At 43.7% G+C, this 26,003-nt stretch overlaps 1 protein-coding gene across 4 annotated transcripts in view; it reads right to left on the bottom strand.

Annotated features, from left to right (window-relative positions):
• Nucleotides 1-110: 110 nt before the first annotated feature.
• LOC110497058 (uncharacterized) overlaps nt 111-26,003 on the bottom strand; it is a 38,532-nt gene continuing 12,639 nt past the window's right edge. For all 4 annotated transcript variants that reach the window (XM_090207627.1, XM_090207628.1, XM_090207630.1 and 1 more), the window contains 42 exons: nt 25,898-25,951; nt 25,396-25,449; nt 25,161-25,214; nt 24,990-25,034; nt 24,781-24,834; nt 24,351-24,395; nt 23,968-24,021; nt 23,584-23,682; nt 23,288-23,332; nt 22,456-22,554; nt 22,163-22,216; nt 21,379-21,486; nt 21,154-21,207; nt 20,960-21,058; nt 20,782-20,835; nt 18,904-19,002; nt 18,602-18,655; nt 18,077-18,130; nt 17,894-17,947; nt 17,728-17,781; nt 16,344-16,388; nt 15,711-15,809; nt 15,413-15,520; nt 15,175-15,228; nt 14,824-14,877; nt 14,412-14,465; nt 14,200-14,253; nt 13,742-13,903; nt 13,239-13,292; nt 12,936-13,097; nt 12,663-12,770; nt 12,399-12,506; nt 12,125-12,178; nt 11,864-11,971; nt 11,520-11,573; nt 8,668-8,775; nt 8,465-8,518; nt 8,260-8,367; nt 7,144-7,549; nt 6,638-6,834; nt 6,052-6,294; nt 111-1,086 (listed from right to left, as the gene is read on the bottom strand). In XM_090207627.1, the coding sequence (XP_090063753.1) occupies nt 940-1,086; nt 6,052-6,294; nt 6,638-6,834; nt 7,144-7,549; nt 8,260-8,367; nt 8,465-8,518; nt 8,668-8,775; nt 11,520-11,573; nt 11,864-11,971; nt 12,125-12,178; nt 12,399-12,506; nt 12,663-12,770; nt 12,936-13,097; nt 13,239-13,292; nt 13,742-13,903; nt 14,200-14,253; nt 14,412-14,465; nt 14,824-14,877; nt 15,175-15,228; nt 15,413-15,520; nt 15,711-15,809; nt 16,344-16,388; nt 17,728-17,781; nt 17,894-17,947; nt 18,077-18,130; nt 18,602-18,655; nt 18,904-19,002; nt 20,782-20,835; nt 20,960-21,058; nt 21,154-21,207; nt 21,379-21,486; nt 22,163-22,216; nt 22,456-22,554; nt 23,288-23,332; nt 23,584-23,682; nt 23,968-24,021; nt 24,351-24,395; nt 24,781-24,834; nt 24,990-25,034; nt 25,161-25,214; nt 25,396-25,449; nt 25,898-25,951 (3,828 nt within the window). In that variant the 3' untranslated portion in view covers nt 111-939. The remainder of the gene's footprint in view (nt 1,087-6,051; nt 6,295-6,637; nt 6,835-7,143; nt 7,550-8,259; nt 8,368-8,464; nt 8,519-8,667; nt 8,776-11,519; nt 11,574-11,863; nt 11,972-12,124; nt 12,179-12,398; nt 12,507-12,662; nt 12,771-12,935; nt 13,098-13,238; nt 13,293-13,741; nt 13,904-14,199; nt 14,254-14,411; nt 14,466-14,823; nt 14,878-15,174; nt 15,229-15,412; nt 15,521-15,710; nt 15,810-16,343; nt 16,389-17,727; nt 17,782-17,893; nt 17,948-18,076; nt 18,131-18,601; nt 18,656-18,903; nt 19,003-20,781; nt 20,836-20,959; nt 21,059-21,153; nt 21,208-21,378; nt 21,487-22,162; nt 22,217-22,455; nt 22,555-23,287; nt 23,333-23,583; nt 23,683-23,967; nt 24,022-24,350; nt 24,396-24,780; nt 24,835-24,989; nt 25,035-25,160; nt 25,215-25,395; nt 25,450-25,897; nt 25,952-26,003) is intronic.

Here is a 26,003-nt window from a genome sequence, read left to right as displayed (position 1 = left end):
ATTATGTCCCCCCCACTTCTAAAATCAAAGTTGCGCCCCTGCGTAATTCAAACACTTATTAAATGGGAAGGAATTTGTTTTATTCATCCTGACCTGAACCTTAAACCAGATTGACTGAAAAGGGCACGAGGTTCATTTTATTGGGTGTAACACCATCAGTGGACAGAAGAAAATATCATAATATCAATAATAAACAGGAATAATAAACGTGTGAAGAGCAATTGACATTCTTATGTTGCATTTACATTTGAAAAAGGAATACAATTGTTGTTGTTTTGTCTCTACATCAAGTGACAGTATATCTATTTAGTGGCATTCACTGAGAAACTGGTAAAGAAATGTATGATGGAACGTCGTACAACACTGACACTTAAGCTCCATAAATTGTCATGTTTTCAACAAGCTGAAACCTTCAGGCCCTGAAACTCCATTATGACACAAACTTCTTAATACAATTCACCTGCATTCCTCAATAGTAATTACTACCAGTACCATGGCACTAACAACTTTAGTTGTTTCTTGGAAAGAAGCAATAAATATTTTAGTAGCAGGCAGTACATATACTGTACTGTAGTTTCTCCGCCCTGCCTTTATGTACAAAGCTGATTGCTTCAGCAGGTAGTCCAAGAGTCTTGGGAATGTTTAACCCTTTGGAGGAGAATGGACAACAACATTCCTAACGATTCTAATTGATGACATCACAAGGTGTTGTTGTTCATTATTAGTTATCGAACTGAAACCTAATTCTTCAAGAGGCAATCTTTTAAATGAGTGATATATAGCCATTGATTCTTTAAGAATGTAACTTAAAAGTGAGTGCTTTTTTGTTGTTTGAAATCCAGATTGCCTCTTTGAACAGGATTGAGGATAGCGTTCTAAAAAAAAAATCACTCCTCATAAGGTTAAATAAATCCATCCATCCGTCCATGTGTGTTGGGTTTAGGAGAAACACACAGGGCCGATGTCCAGGCCAAACTCCTGATCCTCCTTGCCTATGTCCATGGGGGCCAAGTCTACGATAGGTAGTCTGGCTGGCGTCTGAGTTCTGTACTCAATCACAGTCTTGCCCCAGTCTCCATTCGATTTCTGCAGACACAGGAGAAGAAGACATACTGTAGCTATACCTCTGAATTCAACTCATTGTCCTGTACAACGTAAACAAGTAAACAATAGGACAGAACCACATAATCAGATGATTATGAAGGCATACATGTATGAAAGCTTGTATACTTATTTTAAATGTATGTAGTTCTGTCCTTGTGATGTCTCTTAATGTTCTGTATTATATGATGTTTTATGTGTTGTGTGGACCCCAGGAAGAGTAGCTGCTGCTTTAGCACTAGTTCATTATACAATACTAAATACTAAAAGACAGGGTGGGTGGGCTTTTGTTCCCACTTCCTAGACCAACTTTGGCACACCTGATTCAAACATTCAACAACGCATGTAGGTAGATGGTTGGGTGGGGGCGGGCGGGTGGGCGGGTAGGTAGGTAGGCAGGTAGGCAGGTAGGTAGGCAGCTAGGTAGGTAGGCAGGCAGGCAGGTAGGTATAGATAGGTAGTAGGGCTGTGGCGGTCATAACATTTTTTCAATCACCGTGTGGTGAGTTTTAAAAGCACATACTAGGTAGAAGTAGGTAGAAGTAGGTATAGGTAGGTAGGTAGGTAGGTAGGTAGGTAGGTAGGTAGGTTGGTAGAGGTTGGTATAGTAGGTATACTGTAGGTAGAAGTCGGTATAGGTAAGTAAGTAGGTATACTGTAGGTAGAAGTCGGTATAGGTAAGTAAGTAGGTAGGTATACTGTAGGTAGGTAGGTACAGTAGGTATTCTGTAGGTAGAAGTAGATATAGGTAGGTAGGTACAGTAGGTATCCTGTAGGTAGAAGTAGGTGTAGGTAGGTAGGTAGGTAGGTATGTAGGTACTGTAGGTATCCTGTAGGTAGAAGTAGGTGTAGGTAGGTAGGTAGAAGTAGGTGTAGGTAGGTACAGTAGGTATCCTGTAGGTAGAAGTAGGTATAGGTAGGTACAGTGCCTTGCCCCTTTACTTTCAGTGCAGCAAACTCTCTCCAGAAGTTCAGTGAGGATCTCTGAATGATCCAATGTTGACCTAAATGACTAATGATGATAAATACAATCCACCTGTGTGTAATCAAGTCTCCGTATAAATGCACCTGCACTGTGATAGTCTCAGAGGTCCGTTAAAAGTGCAGAGAGCATCATGAAGAACAAGGAACACACCAGGCAGGTCCGAGATACTGTTGTGAAGAAGTTTAAAGCCGGATTTGGATACAAAAAGATTTACCAAGCTTTAAACATCCCAGGGAGCACTGTGCAAGCGATAATATTGAAATGGAAGGAGTATCAGACCACTGCAAATCTACCAAGACCTGGCCGTCCCTCTAAACTTTCAGCTCATACAAGGAGAAGACTGATCAGAGATGCAGCCAAGAGGCCCATGATCACTCTGGATGAACTGCAGAGATCTACAGCTGAGGTGGGAGACTCTGTCCATAGGACAACAATCAGTCGTATATTGCACAAATCTGGCCTTTATGGAAGGGTGGCAAGAAGAAAGCCATTTCTTAAAGATATCCATAAAAAGTGTTGTTTAAAGTTTGCCACAAGCCACCTGGGAGACACACCAAACATGTGGAAGAAGGTGCTCTGGTCAGATGAAACCAAAATTGAACTTTTTGGCAACAATGCAAAACGTTATGTTTGGCGTAAAAGCAACACAGCTGAACACACCATCCCCACTGTCAAACATGGTGGTGGCAGCATCATGGTTTGGGCCTGCTTTTCTTCAGCAGGGACAGGGAAGATGGTTAAAATTGATGGGAAGATGGATGGAGCCAAATACAGGACCATTCTGGAAGAAAACCTGATGGAGTCTGCAAAAGACCTGAGACTGGGACGGAGATTTGTCTTCCAACAAGACAATGATCCAAAACTTAAAGCAAAATCTACAATGGAATGGTTCAAAAATAAACATATCCAGGTGTTAGAATGGCCAAGTCAAAGTCCAGACCTGAATCCAATCGAGAATCTGTGGAAAGAACTGAAAACTGCTGTTCACAAATGCTCTCCATCCAACCTCACTGAGCTTGAGCTGTTTTGCAAGGAGGAATGGGAAAAAATGTCAGTCTCTCGATGTGCAAAACTGATAGAGACATACCCCAAGCGACTTACAGCTGTAATCGCAGCAAAAGGTGGCGCTACAAAGTATTAACTTAAGGGGGCTGAATAATTTTGCACGCCCAATTTTTCAGTTTTTGATTTGTTAAAAAAGTTTGAAATATCCAATAAATGTCATTCCACTTCATGATTGTGTCCCACTTGTTGTTGATTCTTCACAAAAAAATACAGTTTTATATCTTTATGTTTGAAGCCTGAAATGTGGCAAAAGGTCGCAAAGTTCAAGGGGGCCGAATACTTTCGCAAGGCACTGTAGGTACAGTAGGTATCCTGTAGGTAGAAGTAGGTGTGGGTAGGTACAGTAGGTATCCTGTAGGTAGAAGTAGGTATAGGTAGGTAGGTAGGTACAGTAGGTAGTATCCTGTAGGTAGGTTGGTACAGTAGGTATCCTGTAGGTACAGTAGGTATAGGTAGGTAGGTACAGTAGGTATCCTGTGGGTACAGTAGGTGTAGGTAGGTAGGTACAGTAGGTATCCTGTAGGTAGAAGTAGGTATAGGTACAGGTAGGTACAGTAGGTATCCTGTAGGTAGAAGTAGGTATAGGTAGATAGGTAGGTACAGTAGGTATCCTGTAGGTAGAAGTAGGTATAGGTACAGTAGGTGTAGGTAGGTAGGTACAGTAGGAATCCTGTAGGTAGAAGTAGGTGTGGGTAGGTACAGTAGGCATACTGTAGGTAGAAGTACACCACTGGTCAAAACACCTACCCATTCAAGGGTTTTTCTTTATTTTTACTGTTTTCTACATTGTAGAATAATAATGAAGACGTCAAAACTATGAAATAACAAATATAGAAACAAGTAGTAACCAAAAAAGTGTTACACAAATCAAAATATATTTTATGTTTGAGATTCTCCAACTAGCCAATATTTGCCTTTATGACAGCTTTGCACACTATTGGCATTCTCTCAACCAGCTTCACCTGGAATGCTTTTCCAACAGTCTTCAATGAGTTCCCATATATGCTGAGCACATGTAGGCTGCTTTTCCTTCACTCTACGGTCCGACTCATCCCAAACCATCTCAATTTGATTGAGGTCGAGTGATTGTGGCCTCCAGGTTATCTGATGCAGCACTCCATCACTCTCCTTCTTGGTAAAATAGCCCTTACACAGCCTGGAGGTGTGTTGGGTCATTGTCCCTTTGAAAAACAAATGATAGTCCCACTAAGCCCAAACCAGATGCGATGGTGTATCACTGTAGAATGCTGTGGTAGCCATGCTGGTTAGGTGTGACTTATATTCTAAATAAATCACAGACAGTGTCACCAGAAAAGCACCCCCCACACCATAACACCTCCTCCTCCATGCCTTACAGTGGGAAATACATAGGGCGGCAGGGTAGTCTAGTGGTTAGAGCGTTGGATTAGTCACTGGAAGGATGCAAGTTCAAATCCCCGAGCTGAAAAGGTACAAATCTGTCGTTCTGCCCCTGAACAGGCAGTTAACCCACTGTTCCTAGGCCGTCATTGAAACTGACTTGCCTAGTTAAATAAAGGAAAAAAATAAAAAACATATGTGGAGATCTGTTCACCCACATCTCACAAAGACACAGCTGTTGGAACCAAAAATCTCCAATTTGCACTGCAAACCAAAGGACAAGTTTCCACCGGTCTAATGTCCATTGCTCGTGTTTCTTGGACCAAGCAAGTCTTTTCTTATTATTGGTGTCTTTAGTAGTGGTTTCTTTGCAGCAATTTGACCATGAAGGCCTGATTCACACAGTCTCCTCTGAACAGTTGATGTTGAGATGTGTCTGTTACTTGAACTCTATGAAGCATTTATTTGGGCTTCAATTTCTGTGGTTGGTAACTCTAATGAACTTATCCTCTGCAGCTGAGGTAACTCTGGGTCTTCCTTTCCTGTGGAGATCCTCATGAGAGCCAGTTTCATCATAGCGCTTGATAGATTTTACGACTGCACTTAAAAAAAACGTTCAAGGTTCTTAAAATGTTCCGTATTGTCTGAAATTCATGTCTTAAAGTAATGATGGACTGTCATTTCTCTTTGCTTATTTGAGCTGTTCTTGCTATAATATGGACTTGGTCTTTTACCAAATAGGGCTATCTTCTGTCTACCCCCTTAACTATGGGTCTTCCTTTCCTGTGTCGGTCCTCATGAGAGTCAACCCTGCCTTGTCACAACACAACTGATTGGCTCAAACTCATTAAGAAGGAAAGAAATTCCACAAATTATATTTTAACATGGCACACCTATTAATTGAAATGCATTCCAGGTGACTCTCTCATGAAGCTAGTTGAGAGAATGCCAAGAGTGTGCAACGCTGTCATGAAGGCAAAGGGTGGCTATTTAACACTTTTTTGGTTACAACATGATTCCATGTGTGTTATTTCATAGTTTTGATGTCTTCACTATTATTCTACAATGTAGAAAATAGTAAAAAATAAAGAAAACCCTTGAATGAGTAGGTGTTCTAAAACTTTTGACCGGTAGTGTGTGTGTGTGTGTGTGTGTGTGTGTGTGTGTGTGTGTGTGTGTGTGTGTGTGTGTGTGTGTGTGTGTGTGTGTGTGTGTGTGTGTGTGTGTGTGTGGGTAGGTGGGTAGGTAGGTAGGTATACTGTAGGTAGAAGTAGGTTTAGTGAGGTAGGTACGCATGTAGCTAGGTATACTGTAGGTAGAAGTAGGTATAGGTAGGTAGGTAGGCAGGCAGGCAGGTATAGGTAGGTAGGCATACTGTACTGTAGGTATAGGTAGGTAGGCAGGCAGGCAGGTATCGGTAGGTAGACATACTGTACTGTAGGTATAGGTAGGTAGGCAGGCAGGCAGGTATAGGTAGGTAGGCATACTGTACTGTAGGTATAGGTAGGTAGGTACTGTAGGTAGGTAGTTAGGTGACTTACGGAGCAGCCATCCTCCAGGACAGTGTATCTGAGGCGGGAGTTGCCCTGAACCTTGACCTCCTGTCCGTTGGAGCCCTTGAGGATCAGAGCCTTCTTCAGGTTGCCTGTGGCTCCATCATTCACAGCCACGCTGTTCTTGCAGTGGTAGGTGACATTCTGGACACCCTCCTTAGAAAGCAGGCGGATCAGCCTAATCTGAATGGTTACGGCGTTGGGCAGCTCCTCCTTGTTGCCATAGCTAAACTGGAATCAGAAGTTTATTGAAAAAAAGTATTTCACAGGGACACTATTGTACAATAATTAGCGTTTCAGTTTTTACATCAATGTTAGAGAAATACACCTGGAAGTGTAACAGTTTTTCACAAACATCTCCAGATATTTCTCTGACAGAAAGAAGTCTTCCATTGCTATATAATCAAGGCAGCAGAGGACGTATGTTTTTAAAGCAGTATTGTGCTTGGTGAATTTATTCTACAGTATGGAAGCTGGTTTATTCATAGAAGCAGTTGTCCGCTCTAGAGGTATCCACAGTGTAAAGCTATCTTGCGTTCATTGAATAGACATCGGGTATATTTTATATACTCACTTTAGTTCCTCCATTCATATTTGCTCCAAACCAGACAGGTTTGCTGGCAGTGGGAGTGGATTTGGTCCACCATGTTTTGCGAGGGATGCTGGCTGAGATGGGTTGGGCTGAGATGCAGGTCTCACCAGTCTCCATGTTGCAGAACACCTTGATAACATCCTTGGTACTGCCCTGGTTGGGGTCCAGCCAGTAGTCTCCTGGATATGGAAAGACCAAGTATCAGATCATACAGTAGATACATATCAGCTACCTCATCAGCTATTGGACACACGGACTCCACTTGTCAATAAAGTTAATATCACCTAACGAGTATATCCATCCATTAATTCATTTATAACACCCTAACTACGTCGCAGCAAATCAAACGCTTGAGTAAAGAATAGGCAAGACAAATAGCAGTTAAAAACAAGAGAAGAAGACAATCTGTGGTGAAAAGTGGACATACTGGTCTTTTGAGTAGTTAAAAACTAGAGAAGAAGACAGTCTGTGGTGAAAAGGGGACCTACCGGTCTTTTTAAGGGGGTGGCACTGCTTGATGTCCTGGCAGGTTTTGGCGGGGTTGGCCTGGCTGCCATCGGGACACTTCATGTTCTGCAGGTTTCCACTGAGGCTCTTCAGCGTGGTCTGGACGCTCTGGTCTGCCCCGAGGACGGTCGAGGCATTATTGGGACGCGCCTCATCGTCGTTGAACTCTGGAGGGGGATGGGGGCCAGAGTCGATCCAGTTGGACTCTGGAGGGGGTTGAGGGGGGGCTGATTCATCCCCGTTAAACTCTGGGGGTGGAGGTGGTCCATCCTGGTCCTCGCCGTAGTCGTAGTCGAAGGAGCTGCTGAAGCCAAACATATTAGCCCCAGCAGTGGGAGGGCCAGGGGTCCCTGGGGGCCCAGGGGGACCAGCATCCCCAGGAGGCCCCTGGGAAAGAAGAGAGAAGTCAAGAAACAGGTATGTTACTGTCCTTTGATATGCCATGTCTGCTTGTTGACTTTCTTTGCATTAGAAACACTGAATGTTTCACAGGTATGACTTATCTGCATTAGAAACACTGAATGTGTCACAGGTATGACTTATTTGCATTAGAAACACTGAATGTGTCACAGGTATGACTTATCTGCATTAGAAACACTGAATGTGTCACAGGTATGACTTATTTGCATTAGAAACACTGAATGTGTCACAGGTATGACTTATCTGCATTAGAAACACTGAATGTGTCACAGGTATGACTTATTTGCATTAGAAACACTGAATGTGTCACAGGTATGACTTATTTGCATTAGAAACACTGAATGTGTCACAGGTATGACTTATCTGCATTAGAAACACTGAATGTGTCACAGGTATGACTTATTTGCATTAGAAACACTGAATGTGTCACAGGTATGACTTATTTGCATTAGAAACACTGAATGTGTCACAGGTATGACTTATTTGCATTAGAAACACTGAATGTGTCACAGGTATGACTTATTTGCATTAGAAACACTGAATGTGTCACAGGTATGACTTATTTACATTAGAAACACTGAATGTGTCACTTCTATTGGAGAAGCAATGTATCAACACCCAAAGCCTGGTTCCAACCAGCATAATGACAACAGAACCACTAGTCTCTAACGTCTCACCTGAGGTCCGATGTCTCCACTGGTTCCTCTTGATCCAGGAGATCCCATGGGCCCGGTCAGCCCGATTTGTCCATCACCTCCTGCGGGGCCAACCACACCAGGGGGCCCCTGATGAGAAACACAATGGGATTTATAAAGGGAAACAAACAGCACACACAAATGGACCATTATACTGAGGCATTGACAGCTTATTCAGTGTACTTACTCTGTGTCCAGTAGGTCCTACAATTCCTCGAGCTCCAACATCCCCAGATTGTCCCTACAAACAGAAGGCCATTGATTAACCTGTTATTGACTGACATAATTAATAATAAAAGCATTTCATTGATTTTGCCAAGTTGATAAGATTTTCCATAAATTAAATGACAGATTATGCCTTTTAATGGTGCTTAGGCAGTTTTTACTCACAGTTGTCCCAGGTAAGCCTTGCAATCCAGTGAAGCCTCTGTGGCCTTTCTGCCCTCTCTCTCCTTGGTCTCCTTTGGCTCCCCTGTCTCCCTGTGGCCCTTGAGGCCCCTAGGATTGAAAAAAAAAACGACATGAACATTTGCTGTAAATTACTGTGAGCAGATTTATCCAGATCAACACTCATTGAGACTAATACAACATGGGTTTACTGGTCTGTCAATAGATACAGGTTCCTGTGTCAGTAGCATAGATTCATGTTAATGCTGGACACCAATATTGAGAATTCAATATGATTTCGATATCGTTTGATATTGATATCGATATGAGCAAGGCATATCGTAATAGCGGTTCTGTAGGCACAGAACCCTCTCACAGGCTCTTTAGTATACTTCACTACCTGTTGATGGGCGATCAAGTCGTCAATGACTCCAACCCCCCAAGCCATAGACTACTACATAGGCTACTACTATGGCTACTACTATGACTTCTCTGCTGCCGCACGGCAAGAGACACCGGTGCATCAAGTCTGAAACCAACAGGCTCTTGAACAGCTTCTATCCCCAAGCAATACGACTGATAAATAGCTAACAAAATACTGTAGCTACACAGACAATCTGAGTTAACTCTGTATCTTTATTGACCTTTTATTTCAATCTTTCCACTGTCTGACACACTCACACTCACTGTCACTCCAACACACACTCACACTCACTGTCACTCCAACACACACTCACACTCACTGTCACTCCAACACACACTCACACTCACTGTCACTCCAACACACACTCACACTCACTGTCACTCCAACACACACTCACACTCACTGTCACTCCAACACACACTCACACTCACTGTCACTCCAACACACGCTCACACTCACTGTCACTCCAACACACGCTCACACTCACTGTCACTCCAACACACGCTCACACTCACTGTCACTCCAACACACGCTCACACTCACTGTCACTCCAACACACGCTCACACCCACTGTCACTCCAACACGCTCACACTCACTGTCACTCCAACACACGCTCACACTCACTGTCACTCCAACACACGCTCACACTCACTGTCACTCCAACACACGCTCACACTCACTGTCACTCCAACACACACTCACACTCACTGTCACTCCAACACACACTCACACTCACTGTCACTCCAACACACACTCACACTCACTGTCACTCCAACACACGCTCACACTCACTGTCACTCCAACACACGCTCACACTCACTGTCACTCCAACACACGCTCACACTCACTGTCACTCCAACACACGCTCACACTCACTGTCACTCCAACACACGCTCACACTCACTGTCACTCCAACACACACTCACACTCACTGTCACTCCAACACACGCTCACACTCACTGTCACTCCAACACACGCTCACACTCACTGTCACTCCAACACACACTCACACCCACTGTCACTCCAACACACGCTCACACTCACTGTCACTCCAACACACGCTCACACTCATGGCACTCCAACACACGCTCACACTCACTGTCACTCCAACACACGCTCACACTCACTGTCACTCCAACACACACTCACACTCACTGTCACTCCAACACACACTCACACTCACTCCAACACACACTCACACTCACTGTCACTCCAACACACGCTCACACTCACTGTCACTCCAACACACGCTCACACTCACTGTCACTCCAACACACACTCACACTCACTGTCACTCCAACACACGCTCACACTCACTGTCACTCCAACACACGCTCACACTCACTGTCACTCCAACACACACTCACACTCACTGTCACTCCAACACACGCTCACACTCACTGTCACTCCAACACACGCTCACACTCACTGTCACTCCAACACACACTCACTGTCACTCCAACACACACTCACACTCACTGTCACTCCAACACACGCTCACACTCACTGTCACTCCAACACACACTCACACTCACTGTCACTCCAACACACACACACAAACACTCACTCCATCATTTACACACTCACACATAATATGCACATACATTTATACTGACTCTACACACCTACTCACATGCAAGATGTCGCTACTCTGTTCAACTTATATCCTGCTGCCTAGTCATCTTACCCCATACATATCTACCTCCATCACTCCAGTATCCCTGTCCCCTATACATATCTACTTCCATCACTCCAGTATCCCTGCACATGTAAATATGGTATTGGAACTGACTTTTTAAATATGTCCTGTATACAGTATAGTATGCTTACTTACTTTATTGTGTATATCATGTTTATTATTATTTTTTCCTGTGTGTGATTTTCCCCTAGTAATACATTGTTATTGATTATTGCACTGTTGGGTTTGCAAGACAGACTTTTCACTGCATGCGACAAAACTTGGAACGGGCTTCCCATTGTATTCGAACTGGTTGGGTAGGTCAGGACCACGGGCATTCACACCTGACCCAATGGGCAATCAGCAAGCAGCTGTCTGAACTTTACAAAGCCTTGGAAGTGCAATGTTATTCAACTGTTTCGATGCTATTCATTCAAACCGATATGATACCAATATTGGTTCGGGAAAAAAAGTAAACAGATTTTGCATATCACTAGTTTATACAGTATTTACGAATCAACAGGCATACTACTACCACTACTAGCGTACTCTACTTCATCAACAGGCATACTACTACCACTAGTAGCGTACTCTACTTCATCAACAGGCATACTACTACCACTACTAGTGTACTCTACTTCATCAACAGGCATACTACTACCACTAGTAGTGTACTCTACTTCATCAACAGGCATACTACTACCACTAGTAGTGTACTTACTTTATAGGAAATGTAAGAGAGGTGTTCTTACCAGCTTCCCCCGGATCCCTGATTGTCCCTGGGGTCCTGGAGGCCCTCTAGCACCCTAGCGTTGAAAAACAAAAAAACAATGTCGAGGGAAATGACAGCTCTTAACCCTGAAACATTACATTTTTACATTTAGTCATTTAGCCGACTCTCTTAACCAGAGAAGACAGGAGTGAGTTACAGTAGTGAGTGCAGACATTTTCGTACTGGGTTTTGACCTCAAACACTGTAGACTCCTATGACCTCTAACGCCATAAGGGTCTACAGTCATGTCTCAAGGCTAGAAGGCTCTGAACGTTGGTGTGGTAAACTCTGCGATGGCATTGTGGCAATGTCCAGATTACTCACATTGTCTCCTCTCTTCCCAGGGACTCCAGAGGTGCCAACTGGACCAACAGAGCCATGAAGCCCCGGAGTTCCAGCAAGACCCTCAGCACCAGGATTCCCTCTATCTCCCTACAGACAGACAGACAGACAGACAGACAGACAGACAGACAGACAGACAGACAGACAGACAGAAACAGAACGACAGGCAGACACATTTTCTGGTGAAATGGTTTGATCATACATTTCCATAAAGTTTCTTGTCCATCTGTAGTTGTGTCTTACCCTGGCTCCTATAAGTCCATCCTTGCCAGGTACCCCATCAGACCCAGCATTCCCCTGTAAAGACAGATTGCTGCATTAAGTTTACCTGCGCTGTATAGTACAGTATCCTTCTGTTACAGTAAAGACCTGCATTTCAGGGGAACTATTATAATTCCCACATGAATGAAAGGTGTGTATGTGAGTATGTTTTAATCCACAGTTGGTTTTTAATGGACATGTGTTCACTGAACCCACAGACAGAACAGTCATGGGTCAATTAAGTGGAAACACATACCGTAAGACCAAGGTCCCCTCTTGGTCCGGTTGTCCCTGGTAACCCGACTGCACCGACAGCACCCTTGCCTCCCCGAGTTCCGGGGGCACCTGATTTTCCGGGTGCACCCTGGGAAAATAAGTGTGACATCACTGGTCAGGACACAAATGGAAAGTGTATGAGCGTGCTGTATATCTGACTGAGTCTTGGATTGGGACTCTGTTCAGTGTATAATGATACTACTCTCTATAGAAATGAATGGTGAATGTGAACTTCCATACATACAGCAGTACCGGGGGGCCCAACCATCCCGCTCTCTCCTCTGACTCCAGGTATGCCCACAACACCTCGCTGTCCTGAGATACCTGGTGGTCCCGCCGGCCCATCAGGGCCCTGTCAGAAACAAAGACCATCCCATTGGCCAATGGTAACTTCAGATATTTATTAGTCTAGCAAAAGAAGTATAGAGTAATGGAGGATGGCAGAGAAGTCTCGCTCTGTAAACCACTTTGAACGATACAGCTAAAACTTTTACTTCTGTAACTCTTTCATATTTACCCCTGGTCCATCCTCTCCAGGCTCTCCCTTGTCTCCTGGGGCACCTGCTGGGCCCGGGGCCCCTCTCTCTCCAACACGCCCAGGGCCTCCATTCTCGCCTCTAAGTCCCGGAGTACCTGCCTTCCCTGGGGTACCAATGTCTCCAGGCACCCCTACCTCACCCTGGAAGAGTGGAAAGACAACGTGAGTAATGGAATAACATATTTCACTATATTGCTCTATGTTCTATTGTTTATGAAATCATTTATTGGTGATTTCATAGGTATTAAGTGATTTGATTGGTCGATAGTAGGATTAACTCACAACAGAGCCTGCTGGACCAACTCCCCCGGGGAATCCTGGGAAACCAGACCCACCCTGAAAATGAGATGAAATTATTATCAGAAAATATCAACATACTGTACTACATATTCAGTGAATTCCCTGGAAAGGCATTCCTACTCTGTGCTGAGTAGCCATGATCAGGTCTATTTCTACAGTAAATACCATGGAAAAGCATTCCTACTCTGTGCTGAGTAGCCATGATCAGGTCTAGTTCTACAGTAAATACCATGGAAAGGCATTCCTACTCTGTGCTGAGTAGCCATGATCAGGTCTATTTCTACAGTGAATACCATGGAAAGGCATTCCTACTCTGTGCTGAGTAGCCATGAGCAGGTCTATTTCTACAGTAAATACCATGGAAAAGCATTCCTACTCTGTGCTGAGTAGCCATGATCAGGTCTATTTCTACAGTAAATACCATGAGGAAGTGTTTCTATCAATGCTCCAGCCTTTATACGTCACCCCCAGTACGACTCACTCACCGCGGCCCCTTGTGTTCCTCTGGCCCCCTTTAGTCCAGTCACACCATCAGGACCCTGGGAACCAAGTTTACCAGCTGTTCCCTGGAGTCCCTGTGCTCCAGCCTCACCCTTCTGACCCCTCTCTCCTGGTTCACCTTTGACCCCGGGTTGCCCATCGGGACCCTGCGAAGAGTCAGACACAATGACCATGATTACTGGGCAGATTCATCGCCATGCAAAACGACTTCCAAGTCTCACCATGGGTATAGTTACTATGTGGTTATATGGAAATGGTTATTAACTTTGACCATTACTGAAATGTTTTATTCAACATTATACAGCAGGATGTTTGCAGCGCAATCTGTTCAGACAACACCAAGCCAAGGTTGACAAATTAACAGAACATCAAGGGACACAATACAACAGGGAAGGCGCCTGTCATAGCTGACACTATTGGGCGTTGTTTGAAAGCCACTCACAGGAGACCCAGGGAATCCTACTGCACCGGTTGGACCAGGCTCCCCAGAAGCTCCCTATAACAGATGTTGGGTCAGAGGTCAGTACAGAGCTATATGAGAACTATTAACAGTATATTGCAAATTCTTTTTTTACTATGGGACAATTGTACACAAGACAACTTACAGTATTTCACGTGTGTCAATAATTGTACAAAATGAATCGCAGTACTTACGGCCACTGCTCTCGCTCCTCGACGTCCAGGGGGCCCTTTAGGGCCGGCCTCTCCCTAAAACAAACAAATATAATATATTGTCTGGGTATCTGTGGTAGGCACTGAGGCCTTCATATGGATAGGTGTTCTCTGCTACAGTGTATGTTCATCTAGTCTGTCTGTCTAAGTGCTGTTGGTGACTGTATGCTGGATGCTCCTTTAGGGTCTAGGCAGGGTTACTGTTATTAAAGCACTATGTGACAACTGATGATGTAAAGAGGCCTTCATGAATACATTAGAGTGAGTGAGTGAGTGAGTGAGTGAGTGAGTGAGTGAGTGAGTGAGTGAGTGAGTGAGTGAGTGAGTGAGTGAGTGAGTGAGTGAGTGAGTGAGTGAGTGAGTGAGTGAGTGAGTGAGTGAGTGAGTGCTTTACCTTATCACCACTGAGCCCAATGCCTCCTGTTGGTCCAACTGGACCAGGAAGTCCCTTCAAATGAAAAACAAACATGATTTCAAATATTCGACAACTTGCGGTGAACAACTTACTATGGTTGTGAAACCAATGAAACTAGAAGGTGCATCAAAAGGTGACTACACTCAACCCAGGGCCTAAAGCTGGTTATGATGACGTCACTACATTTTGACATATCATTCAACTTGAACCTAACAGAATTTTGTTATGGGTGACATTTTAAGATGTTATTTTTGCTGAAACCCTTGATGTAATCCATTTAGGTGACTCAGAAAGGTATGTGTAGACATGTATGTGTAAGGTAACTCTCACCCCGGGCCCGTCGTTTCCAGCAGTACCCTCGGTTCCTTTCTCACCAACTGAACCCTAAGGAGAGAAGAGGGGTCAGCAGAACAGGACTGCAGAATGAACCCACCCAGTTATAAACATGGAATACACCACTCTGAAGGTTGACAACTTGTAGTTCCTTCTAGTGTCTTGGACTCTGGAGGTACTTTGTGTACTTAACCAAGTTTTGGTTGATATCTTCCCCTCCAACACAGATACTTACCACATCTCCTTTAGGACCAGGAGAACCAGGGATACCCCTCTCCCCTGGCATCCCCTGCAGGCCTGCAGCTCCTATGTCCCCAACGGTTCCTTTAGTTCCAGACCCCCCCTGGGGGAAGAACACACACAGAAACAACTCTCATATCATGTTTGTGGGAAATAACATGGATATATGAGGTCATCATTACATTGTTAATCTGCATTAGGCCTCCATCGTGGAAGAGATACCTGGTTAAATGACTGAATGAATAAAGACACAAATAAATCAATGTTTTAAAGTGATGTGCTATAGTACTTACCTTTGGTCCCTCTGGTCCTGGCCCTCCTGAAATACCTTTGGGCCCCGGTAGTCCGTTAGTTCCCACATCACCTCTCTCTCCTGGGATGCCCCGCTCACCCTACGATACAATCATACAATCACCCACTGGTCAGCTACAAACAACTTCTTTACAGCACTGTATGTTATTAACAGGGCCTTGTGTTTTGGTTATCATATCAGATGACCTGGATTTTAAGCTTTTTCCAGAAATGAGAAATAGACCAAAAATGAAAGCAATGTCTGAGGATGGTGATGGACCATCTGACATTAAAAAAAGGGGACAGTTTGATGAATAATCTTTACATAAAGACCAGGTCATGTGACAGGATTAACAAAAACACAGTTCCCTAGTTACAAACCTTATTTTACTAGTGAAGATTAGGACTGAACTCAAACAAAACCTCATTGGGAAAAAAACTGCATTTTGCCACATGATAGGTTTCCATTATGTATTAGGTAATTGTACTTCTGTATTGAAAAATATCAATATGATTATGATTTCAGTTGGAAGATGCATTTTCTCTGCAGAGGGGCAGGGTTACTTTCCCTTATTGGGGGTTGTATTCAAATGGGCATCAAATGAATAGATAAATCAGCTATGAAGACGGCTTACCCTTGGCCCTGTGAGACCAGCAGCCCCTCCCTCTCCAGCGATACCCTGGGAATGACAATACCAAACACATTTCATCAACACAACAGACAGGCTGTTTCAATCCCCTCTTCCACCTTCCTTACTGTCCAATCCCCTCTTCCACCTTCCTTACTGTCCAATCCCCTTCCCTGACACACTTCCTGTATGTATACTTATGCTACATTTTTATGATCTTCTACTTATTATTTTCGTATTCTTATCTTTTACTATTTCTTATTGTTGTCACATTGTCGAGAGGGAACCTGCAAGTAAGCATTTGGTTGGACTGTGTATACCATGTGTATCGTGGGCATACGACCAATCAACTTGAACTTGTTTACACAGGCAGCCTAATTTGGATCTTTTTCCACGAATTGGTCTTTTGACCAACCAGATCATACATTTTGCCAAGAAGCAGTTTGACGTTTATGGGCCAGATCGAAAGTCAAAATTGGCGATATATTCGAGAAAAAGGTATGAAAACAAAAATGGTCTTAATTTAAGGTTAAGCAAAAGGTTAGCATTGTGGTTAAGGTTAGGTTTAAAATCTGATTTGATGACTTTGTAGCTGTGCCAGCAAGTGACTACACTGCAGAGCTGCCTCCAGAACATGAGTCATCCTAATAAATGCCAACCTGCTATCAATAATATGGTTAAAGATCAGAATTGGCCTTCCTGTGTAAATGCAGCATTAAATAACCCTGAAACGTTGATGAACGTTGGATGTAATAAATGTATCACTAGTCACTTTAAACACTGCCACTTTATATCATGTTTACATACCCTACATTACATCTCATATGTATATACTGTACTCTATACCATCTACTGCATCTTGCCTATGCCGTTCGGCCATCGCTCATCCATATATTTATATGTACATATTCTTATTCATTCCTTTACACTTGTGTGTATAATGTAGTTGTTGTGAAATTGTTAGATTACTTGCTAGATATTACTGCATGGTCGGAACTAGAAGCACAAGCATTTCGCTACACTCGCATTAACATCTGCTAACCATGTTAATGTGACCAATAAATTAGATTTGATTTGAACCTGATAGTAGTGTTTTATATCTATAACTCAACTCAAAAACATGATACATTTCTAGATTCTTACTGTAGATAATGAATGGACTGTGTTTCGTTATGTTGGCAGACTCATGACTGGTTAATTTGTGCCTTTGTTTGGTCCATTGCAGGAAAAAACACACATACCCAGTCATGAGTCTATCAACATAACAACATTTAGTTAATTATCTAAAGAAATCATCTATTGTTGAAATGTAACATAAATAAGCTGTAAACAAATCAACTGTAAATAGAGGTTATTGTCTGTCACAGTCGGGCGTGATGTCATACCGTACCTCAGCACCTGGTTTCCCAGACTCTCCAGGTGGACCAGCAGACCCAGGTAGACCCTGAAATACATCACACCATTATAGCTCTCATTTCCCCTTTATTGATTAGTACTATCACTAGTCTCTATCCTAGTGAATACAAGGTCAATAAATCCCATGTGAAACAGCATACCTGGAAGCCATTCATACCAGGAGGTCCTTGCTCTCCTCTCTTCCCTGCAACTCCCTAAAATAAGTCAGGTATGGACAGGAAAACCAGCAACGGTTTAAGCTTACCATAACCCCATACAGTATTTAAAGTTTAAACTGTGTTGGTATGTATTGTTTAATTGAAACGTATTAATCAGATACTTACTGCTGGACCAGCAGTGCCACCAGCGCCCATCTCTCCAGCTTTCCCATTAACCCCCTGTATGAGAAACAGTCCTCAGTGGTCAGTGTGTACGATGAGGTACTACAGCAGAGTTCTACCAGCTTACAATGGGAGAAAGCATAGAATGGAAACTGAAAATGTTTTATTTAAGCATTAAGGCCCGAGAGGGTGTGGTACATGGCCAATATACCACGGCTAAGAGCTGTTCTTAGGCACGTTGCAAGGTGGAGTGCCTGGATACAGCCCTTAGCTGTGGTATATAGGCCATATACCACAAACCCCCGAGGTGCCTTATTGCTATTATAAACTGGTTACCAACGTAATTAGAGCAGTAAAAATAAATGTTTTGTCATACCCGTGGTATACAGTCTGATACTTACTGCTGTCAGCCAATCAGCATTCAGAGCTCAAACCACCCAGTTTATATTTGGAAATGAACCAGTTTGAGGGGCAGTTCCACCACCTACAAAATCATATTTGAACCTCTGATGAGTGTAGTGTACTTACCCTCTGTCCTGCAACACCTGGGGTCCCCACTTCTCCTGCCTTACCAGGGTCTCCCTGTGAGGACAAATTAACAATGATCCACAATCAATAACATGTCAATGTTTCCCTCTTCCTATATCATATAAGTAGCATTCCAGTGTCTCTCCTGACATTGTATGGTTCCTGGAAGACGCATTCAAACAACTACACTATTTCATTCATCATTCTACATGTGATGGGTTTAATGGAGCTGCTTCTGCTGTATATTGTGGAAAGGAACACACACACACTCACATGATCTCCACAAAGTGTGGGTTACTCACAGTAAAGCCTTTTGGTCCAACTACACCCATGGTTCCAGCTAGACCTCTGGTACCATCTGACCCTGCTGGACCTGGTCCCCCATCCTCTCCTCCTCCTCCCTGAGAGAGAGAGGGAGGGAGGGGGGAGAGAGATAGAGAGACAGAAACAGAGGTATGTTCACATTTGGCCTGTCTATAAATAAAAACATGTATTACACACTCCCCTGCGTATTTAATATGTTTCTGAACACTTCTACATTAATGTGGATGCTGCCATGATTACGGATAATCATGAATGAATCATGAATAATGATGAGTGAGAAATCCCCCCCCCCCCAAAAATGCTACACTATTGTAATGAGGAGAGGTTAGGATGTTTTGGGGCCTGATCTTTGTGCATCTGAAACTTTCTTACTCATCATTCATTCAGGATTATCCATAATCATGGTAGCATCCACATTAAGTGTTCAGAAACATTATATTCTTATTTACAGTAAAGGTGACTCCAAAATGATATAATACATTATTTACCATTCATTTCTATTGGGCATAACATCATCTGAAACACAACCAAAACAAACTGTAAATGCATCCAACAAGACTGTAGCGTCTGGGATCGGTACATCCCAACATCACACCTGCAGGACAGGCACAGGATGGCAACAACAACTGCCAGAGTTACACCAGGAATGCACAATCCCTCCATCAGTGCTCAGACTGTCCGCAATAAGCTGAGAGAGGCTGGACTGAGGGCGTGTAGGCCTGTTGTAAGGCAGGTCCTCACCAGACATCACCGGCAACAGCGTCGCCTATGGGCACAAACCCACCGTCCTTGGACCAGACAGGACTGGCAAAAAGTGCTCTTCACTGATGAGTCGCGGTTTTGTCTCATCAGGGTGATGATCGGATCAATTTGGAAGTGGAGGGTCCGTTATGGTCTGGGGCGGCGTGTCACAGCATCATCGGAATGAGCTTGTTGTCATTGCAGGCAATCTCAACGCTGCGCGTTACAGGGCAGACATCCTCCTCCCTCATGTGGTACCCTTCCTGCAGGCTCATCCTCCAACATGACAAGGCCACCAGCCTTACTGCTCATTCTGTGCGTGATTTCCTGAAAAACAGGAATGTCAGGGTTCTGCCATGGCCAGCGAAGAGCCCGGATCTCAATCCCATTGAGCACCTGTTGGATCGGACGGTGAGGGCTAGGGCCATTCCCCCCAGAAATATCCGGGAACTTGCAGGTGCCTGGTGGAAGAGTGGGGTAACATCTCACAGCAAGAACTGGCAAATCTGATGCAGTCCATGAGGAGGAGATGCACTGCAGTACTTAATGCAGCTGGTGGCCACACCAGATACTGACTGTTACCTCCGCACCAATGTGTCGGAGGAAACACTGTGCACCTGGCAACCTTGGTTAGTGTGTACTGCGCCCGGCCCGCCACAGGAGTCGCTGGTGCGCGATGAGACAAGGATATCCCTACCGGCCAAGCCCTCCCTAACCCAGACGACGCTAGGCCAAGTGTACGTCGCCCCACAGACCTCCCGGTCGCGGCCGGTTACGACAGAGCCTCTGGTGGCACAGCTGGCTCTGCAGTACAGCGCCCTTAACCACTGCGCCACCTGGGAGGCCCTGACTGTTACTTTTGATGTTGACCCCCCCTTTGTTCAGGGACACATTATTCAATTTCTGTTAGTCACATGTCTGTGGAACTTGTTCAGTTTGTCTCAGTTGTTGAATCTTGTTATGTTCATACAAATATTTACACATGTTAATTTTGCTGAAAATAAATGCAATTTAGAGTGAGGGGAAGTTATTTTGCTGAGTTTATATATATATATAGGTAGGTAGGTAGGGGAGTATATATATATATATATATTTCCTGACTCATATCCACACACCATTGGTCCTTGGTGTCCCTCAGGACCCTGGGAGCCGAGAAGACCTGACAGACCCTGAGGAAAGAAAAGAGAGGATTTTAATAAAATGTTTCATCTAGGATCAACATAAGCATGATGATCACCAAAAATGAATTTTCTTCTGTGATACAGAATGCTGACGAGAGGTATGTTATCTCACCCGTGCCCCTGGAAGACCTGGCTCTCCAGTGCGTCCTGGGTCACCATCGGCACCTTTGGCACCAGATGATCCACCCAGTCCTCGCTCACCTTGGGCACCCTGATCACAGTGTGGCATTTGATTGGCATAATATTATTATTCAATGACTTATACCTGCTGACCTATACTATAGATTCAAAGAGAAATCAACCTACCTTTTGACCAGGTAACCCATCCTGACCAGGAAAACCTCTACTGCCAGGAGCACCCTGGAAATTACAAATTGTTTTTAACAGAATTTGCTAAAAGGTTTAGATTTTAATAAACTAATTTAGCTGTTTGCTGTTATTGAATGTACTGAGGAAAGACAGAGAGAAAGAGAGAAAGACAAGAGACAGAGACAGACAAAGTTCTTGTAGTCAGTGAAAGAGCTGATTTACTCTCTCTCCATTGGGTCCAGCGGCTCCTGAAGTCCCAGCGTCACCCCGTCCTCCCCTCCTCCCCTCCTCTCCCATGGGACCCAGCGCTCCATGATCACCAGGTGCACCCTACAATCACGTCATAATCAAACAACATGGCTGCCACATCATACATTAGTGTTTGCTATATTTTACTGTATGGCCTTTTAAGAGCACCATGAAATGAATTGAATGTATTGTTGTTGCACTCAACTTTGGGTGTGGATAAACTTACTTGTCCCTAGGAGAATCAAACTGCTCAACATGCACTAAGCACTTTAAAGCTGGCCTAGACTGAAGGAAGAGCCCAGTGGAAAATGTTGCTACCCTTGATGTTGTCTAACTCATTGCTCGATAATGCAAAAGACACTTCTGTCAAAGGCCAAATAAATTAACTGAACATGCTGAACTTTGGAGGAAGGCTCAGATAGACATGCACCCCATTCAGAAAGAAACCAGCGCCAGCATAACCTGCCCTTCAACATAACCTGCCTTTCAACATAACCTGCCTTTCAACATAACCTGCCTTTCAACATAACCTGGCCTTCAACATAACCTGGCCTTCAACATAACCTGGCCTTCAACATAACCTGGCCTTCAACATAACCTGCCTTTCAACATAACCTGCCTTTCAACATAACCTGCCTTTCAACATAACCTGCCTTTCAACATAACCTGCCTTTCAACAAATGCATGTGGTTGCTACTGTACATGATTAAACAATGGAATTAGAGAGACATTCATTATGATGGGTTGTATATCTTACAGATTCTCCTTTGAATCCAGCCTCTCCTTTGAATCCGGGAATGCCTAAATCACCCTTGTGAGAAGAGAAGAATATGATGAATAGATGTTTCTACCGACAATGTACGATCTCAAGTTTTTAGAGGTAGCTTTTCCTGACGGCGTTATGAACATGCAGCCATATGATGGCATTTTAACTGGAGCATGGAAACCAGCAGTAGTTCCTATGACCTTTGTAACAGCTAGGGGACCTGACAACCATTCTTGATCCAAACAATGAAATGAGTGGTCAAAATTAAACAACAAATCTCCTACCAGTTGGCCCTTAGGCCCGGGCAGTCCAGTGGTTCCCTGTGGTCCGGGGGGCCCCGCGGGGCCAAGCAGTCCAGTCGGACCCTGGACACCTGGAGCTCCCTGGGGTAGAAAACACATCATTATACCTAAACCTGTGTTCTGTCTCTGTGACTCTGTGCCAGGGCCCATTCTAACAGGACAGACTGCAGTCTACTGTCTCTCTGACTCTGTACCAGGGCCCATTCTAACAGGACAGACTGCAGTCTACTGTCTCTCTGACTCTGTACCAGGGCCCATTCTAACAGGACAGACTGCAGTCTACTGTCTCTCTGACTCTGTACCAGGGCCCATTCTAACAGGACAGACTGTAGTCTACTGTCTCTGTGACTCTGTACCAGGGCCCATTCTAACAGGACAGACTGCAGTCTACTGTCTCTCTGACTCTGTACCAGGGCCCATTCTAACAGGACAGACTGTATGGTAGCACCATGGTGTAGCCGGAGGACAGCTAGGTTCCGTCCTCTTCTCTTCTACTGTCTCTGTGACTCTGTGCCAGGGCCCATTCTAACAAGACAAGCTGTAGTCTACTGTCCAGACAGCATACGGGGGCCAACACCCTATTACATACTTTCAAGGATTTTACATAATGAGTAATACATAATCAGATATTAATATTTGGAATATTGGAAGGTGAGAAATACATTAGATTGAAGGGAGAAGAAGGGAGTAGCTGAACAAGGAGCTGAACAAGGAGATGAACAAGGAGAGGAACAAGGAGAGGAACAAGGAGATGAACAAGGAGATGAACAAGGAGAGGAACAAGGAGAGATGAAATGGAGGAAGTTATACATACGGATGGTCCTTTGGTTCCAGCAGCACCCTCTGTTCCTGTTGGACCCTACAGAAATCAACATGGTTTTTTTTAAGTCATTTATTTCAACTTAATTTAACTCGACAAGTCAGTTAAGCATAAAATACTTTAACATTTACAGTCATTTGTCATGTCATTTTCTTTCAATGGACGTTCCAATCAGAAAGCAGATTCGGCTACATTTTCAGTGAATCAGTCTACACCCTGAAGTGGTGAGTTGTTGATAGTACAGATGTCGTAGGTGTAGAAATTATTAGCATCATGAATTAGCCAAACACCTGAATTCCCGTAGCTCCAGCCAATCCCACGCGTCCGGCCTCCCCTCTTGGTCCTTGCTGGCCCCCTGTCCCTCGTGCTCCTGGGGGCCCTGGTTGCCCCTGGAGACAACAGTGTCACAGTCAGAGTGTGTTTACATGCACTCTAATCAACCGTTGTTGAACAGATTCATAGCTCATAATGAATAAAACACCCTCGTAAAAACACCCTCATATAAACATCTTTATCGGAATAGAGTAATCCGAATGGGCCTGTTTAGAACGAAATGTAATTCTGAGGGGGAAGGACTGGGTTATACGTTTGAGTAACCAATATTTAGTACATGGCTGGTGTGAAGAAGAGGACTGTGCTCCATCAAAGTATATTAAAGAATGAACGGTACTCACCTTTATACCTGGACTACCTGGGAATCCTAGAGCTCCAGTGATCCCCATAGGACCCTAGAATCACATCACATCCAGGATGGTTGGTTGGTACAGTAGGCTGCGTGTCATTCACACCTGGTGCTGTATCCAAAATGGCCCCTTATTCCCTTCACTATATAGAAACTATATAGGAAATAGGGAGCCATTTTGGACACATCTGGTGTTGGTTAGTACTGGAAACATCGCTTTTTCCCAGTTGACATCACTGCTGATTTGTAAATGTATAACACTTTTATACTGGCTTTCAGGAAAATAATTTGTTATATTGCATTTGTAATACTGATTTGTGTATGATAATCATTTGATATGAAGGGTGATGTTTTGTTGGATGTTAGAGGTCCTACCTGTGGTCCTGCTTTCCCAATATGTCCAGATTCACCACGTTTCCCCTGTATGGAGAGAGATGCACAACTGAAAGAAGATTTGACAAATTCACCTCTATCATCTCATCATCAATGCACATCACCATAGGAGGACAGTGGCAGCATAGGCTGTCATTGTAAGCCAGGATGTCATTGTAAATAATCATTTGTTCTTAATTGACTCGCCTGGATAAATAAAAAACTAAAACAAAGGCTACAACATGTGTCACTGATAAGCCAAATCAAAACATTTTGAACCTACATATAAACCAATGATGCCTCATGCCACATGTTGAATAAGAACTGACCTCAGATCAATTTAATTCAGGTGGGAAATCAATGGATTGAAGAGATGGAGCTGTGTAATGTAGAGTTATAGGTCAGAGGTCAGAGGTAGTCATATCTCTCTTACCACAGGTCCAGTTGGCCCACTCCTTCCTCTCTCCCCTTGCATTCCTGCTGGACCCTAAAATATACAGTATCATGTTTGACATAATATTATACTCTTCACTAACAGACTGGACACATATCAGCGTATTTACAGCTATTGGTGTGTGTGAGTAACAGGTATTACAATCATATAATAATTTATTAGCAATTAACTCATTGATTATGACCTACCGCAGGACCAGGGGGCCCCATTCCACCTGGAGTACCTGATGGGCCCTGTAAAATAACACAGAGAGAGAGAGTCACGATATGTGCAGCAATTTCAAACAGAAACAGATCATTTTTAGATAGTAACCTTGCGAAGCAGCACAAATATAAAGATATGCATGATGGGGAGTTTACCTTTGACCCAGCAGCACCAGATTGACCTCTCGCCCCTAGAAGACCTGCATGACCCTGTTGATGAGACATTAGCTCATTAGTTCTGATCAGGTCTGTTCTAGGCTCTAACAAATCTCACAGAAGTTCATAACAGCACAGTGCCAAGTTACCTATTTAATTTTTTTTACATGCAGCCATGTTTCAAACTACAGTACATAGATATGAGCATTGTGATCATCCATGTGCTGCTGCTAACCTTAAGGCCTTTCAGTCCAGGGTGACCTGGCAGTCCTGGGAAACCTCTGGCACCCTGGAAATCACCACATTTAATCACTGTTTTACTTTCACATTTATAAGTACATACAGTGGCCCCATTAAACAACAGTCTATTCTAATTGTGGACTATTGTTCATTGGTTTCACTCACAAAATGAAGACAATTCAAGTTTAGGTTGAAGGCAATGGTACCTGCTTTCTTAACTAAGTACAGTTGGATGGGAGTGGATGGGAAAATAAAGCACATCCATCTACAGTCTTACAACTCACTCTAATCATATGGAATTGTTGTAAGTGGTATAATCAAACTCTTGAAATGTCGATCATAAAAGAAGTGTGTAATTAATTGTGTTTTTGCAAATGCCTTTGCCTTTCAACACTCATTTGATCTGCAGTGACTGAGAAAGATATTTCATGCAGATAATTAGTTGTTTGAAGGCTGACAGATAGTTGGTTTCAGTTGAAAGACAGTTTGTTACTTACGGCAGATCCAGCGGCTCCTTTATCTCCATCTATTCCGGTTGGGCCAGATTCTCCCTGTGAAGGGAAAACATCACGTTCACATAGCATTCTCAGCTGCTAGAAGACA

Source organism: Oncorhynchus mykiss, chromosome 18 (genome assembly GCF_057628025.1).
Source record: "Oncorhynchus mykiss isolate SJ-2025 chromosome 18, ASM5762802v1, whole genome shotgun sequence".
NCBI lineage: Eukaryota > Metazoa > Chordata > Actinopteri > Salmoniformes > Salmonidae > Oncorhynchus > Oncorhynchus mykiss.
Note: the sequence above shows the minus strand (reverse complement) of the source record. Positions and strands in the feature narration are given on the sequence as shown.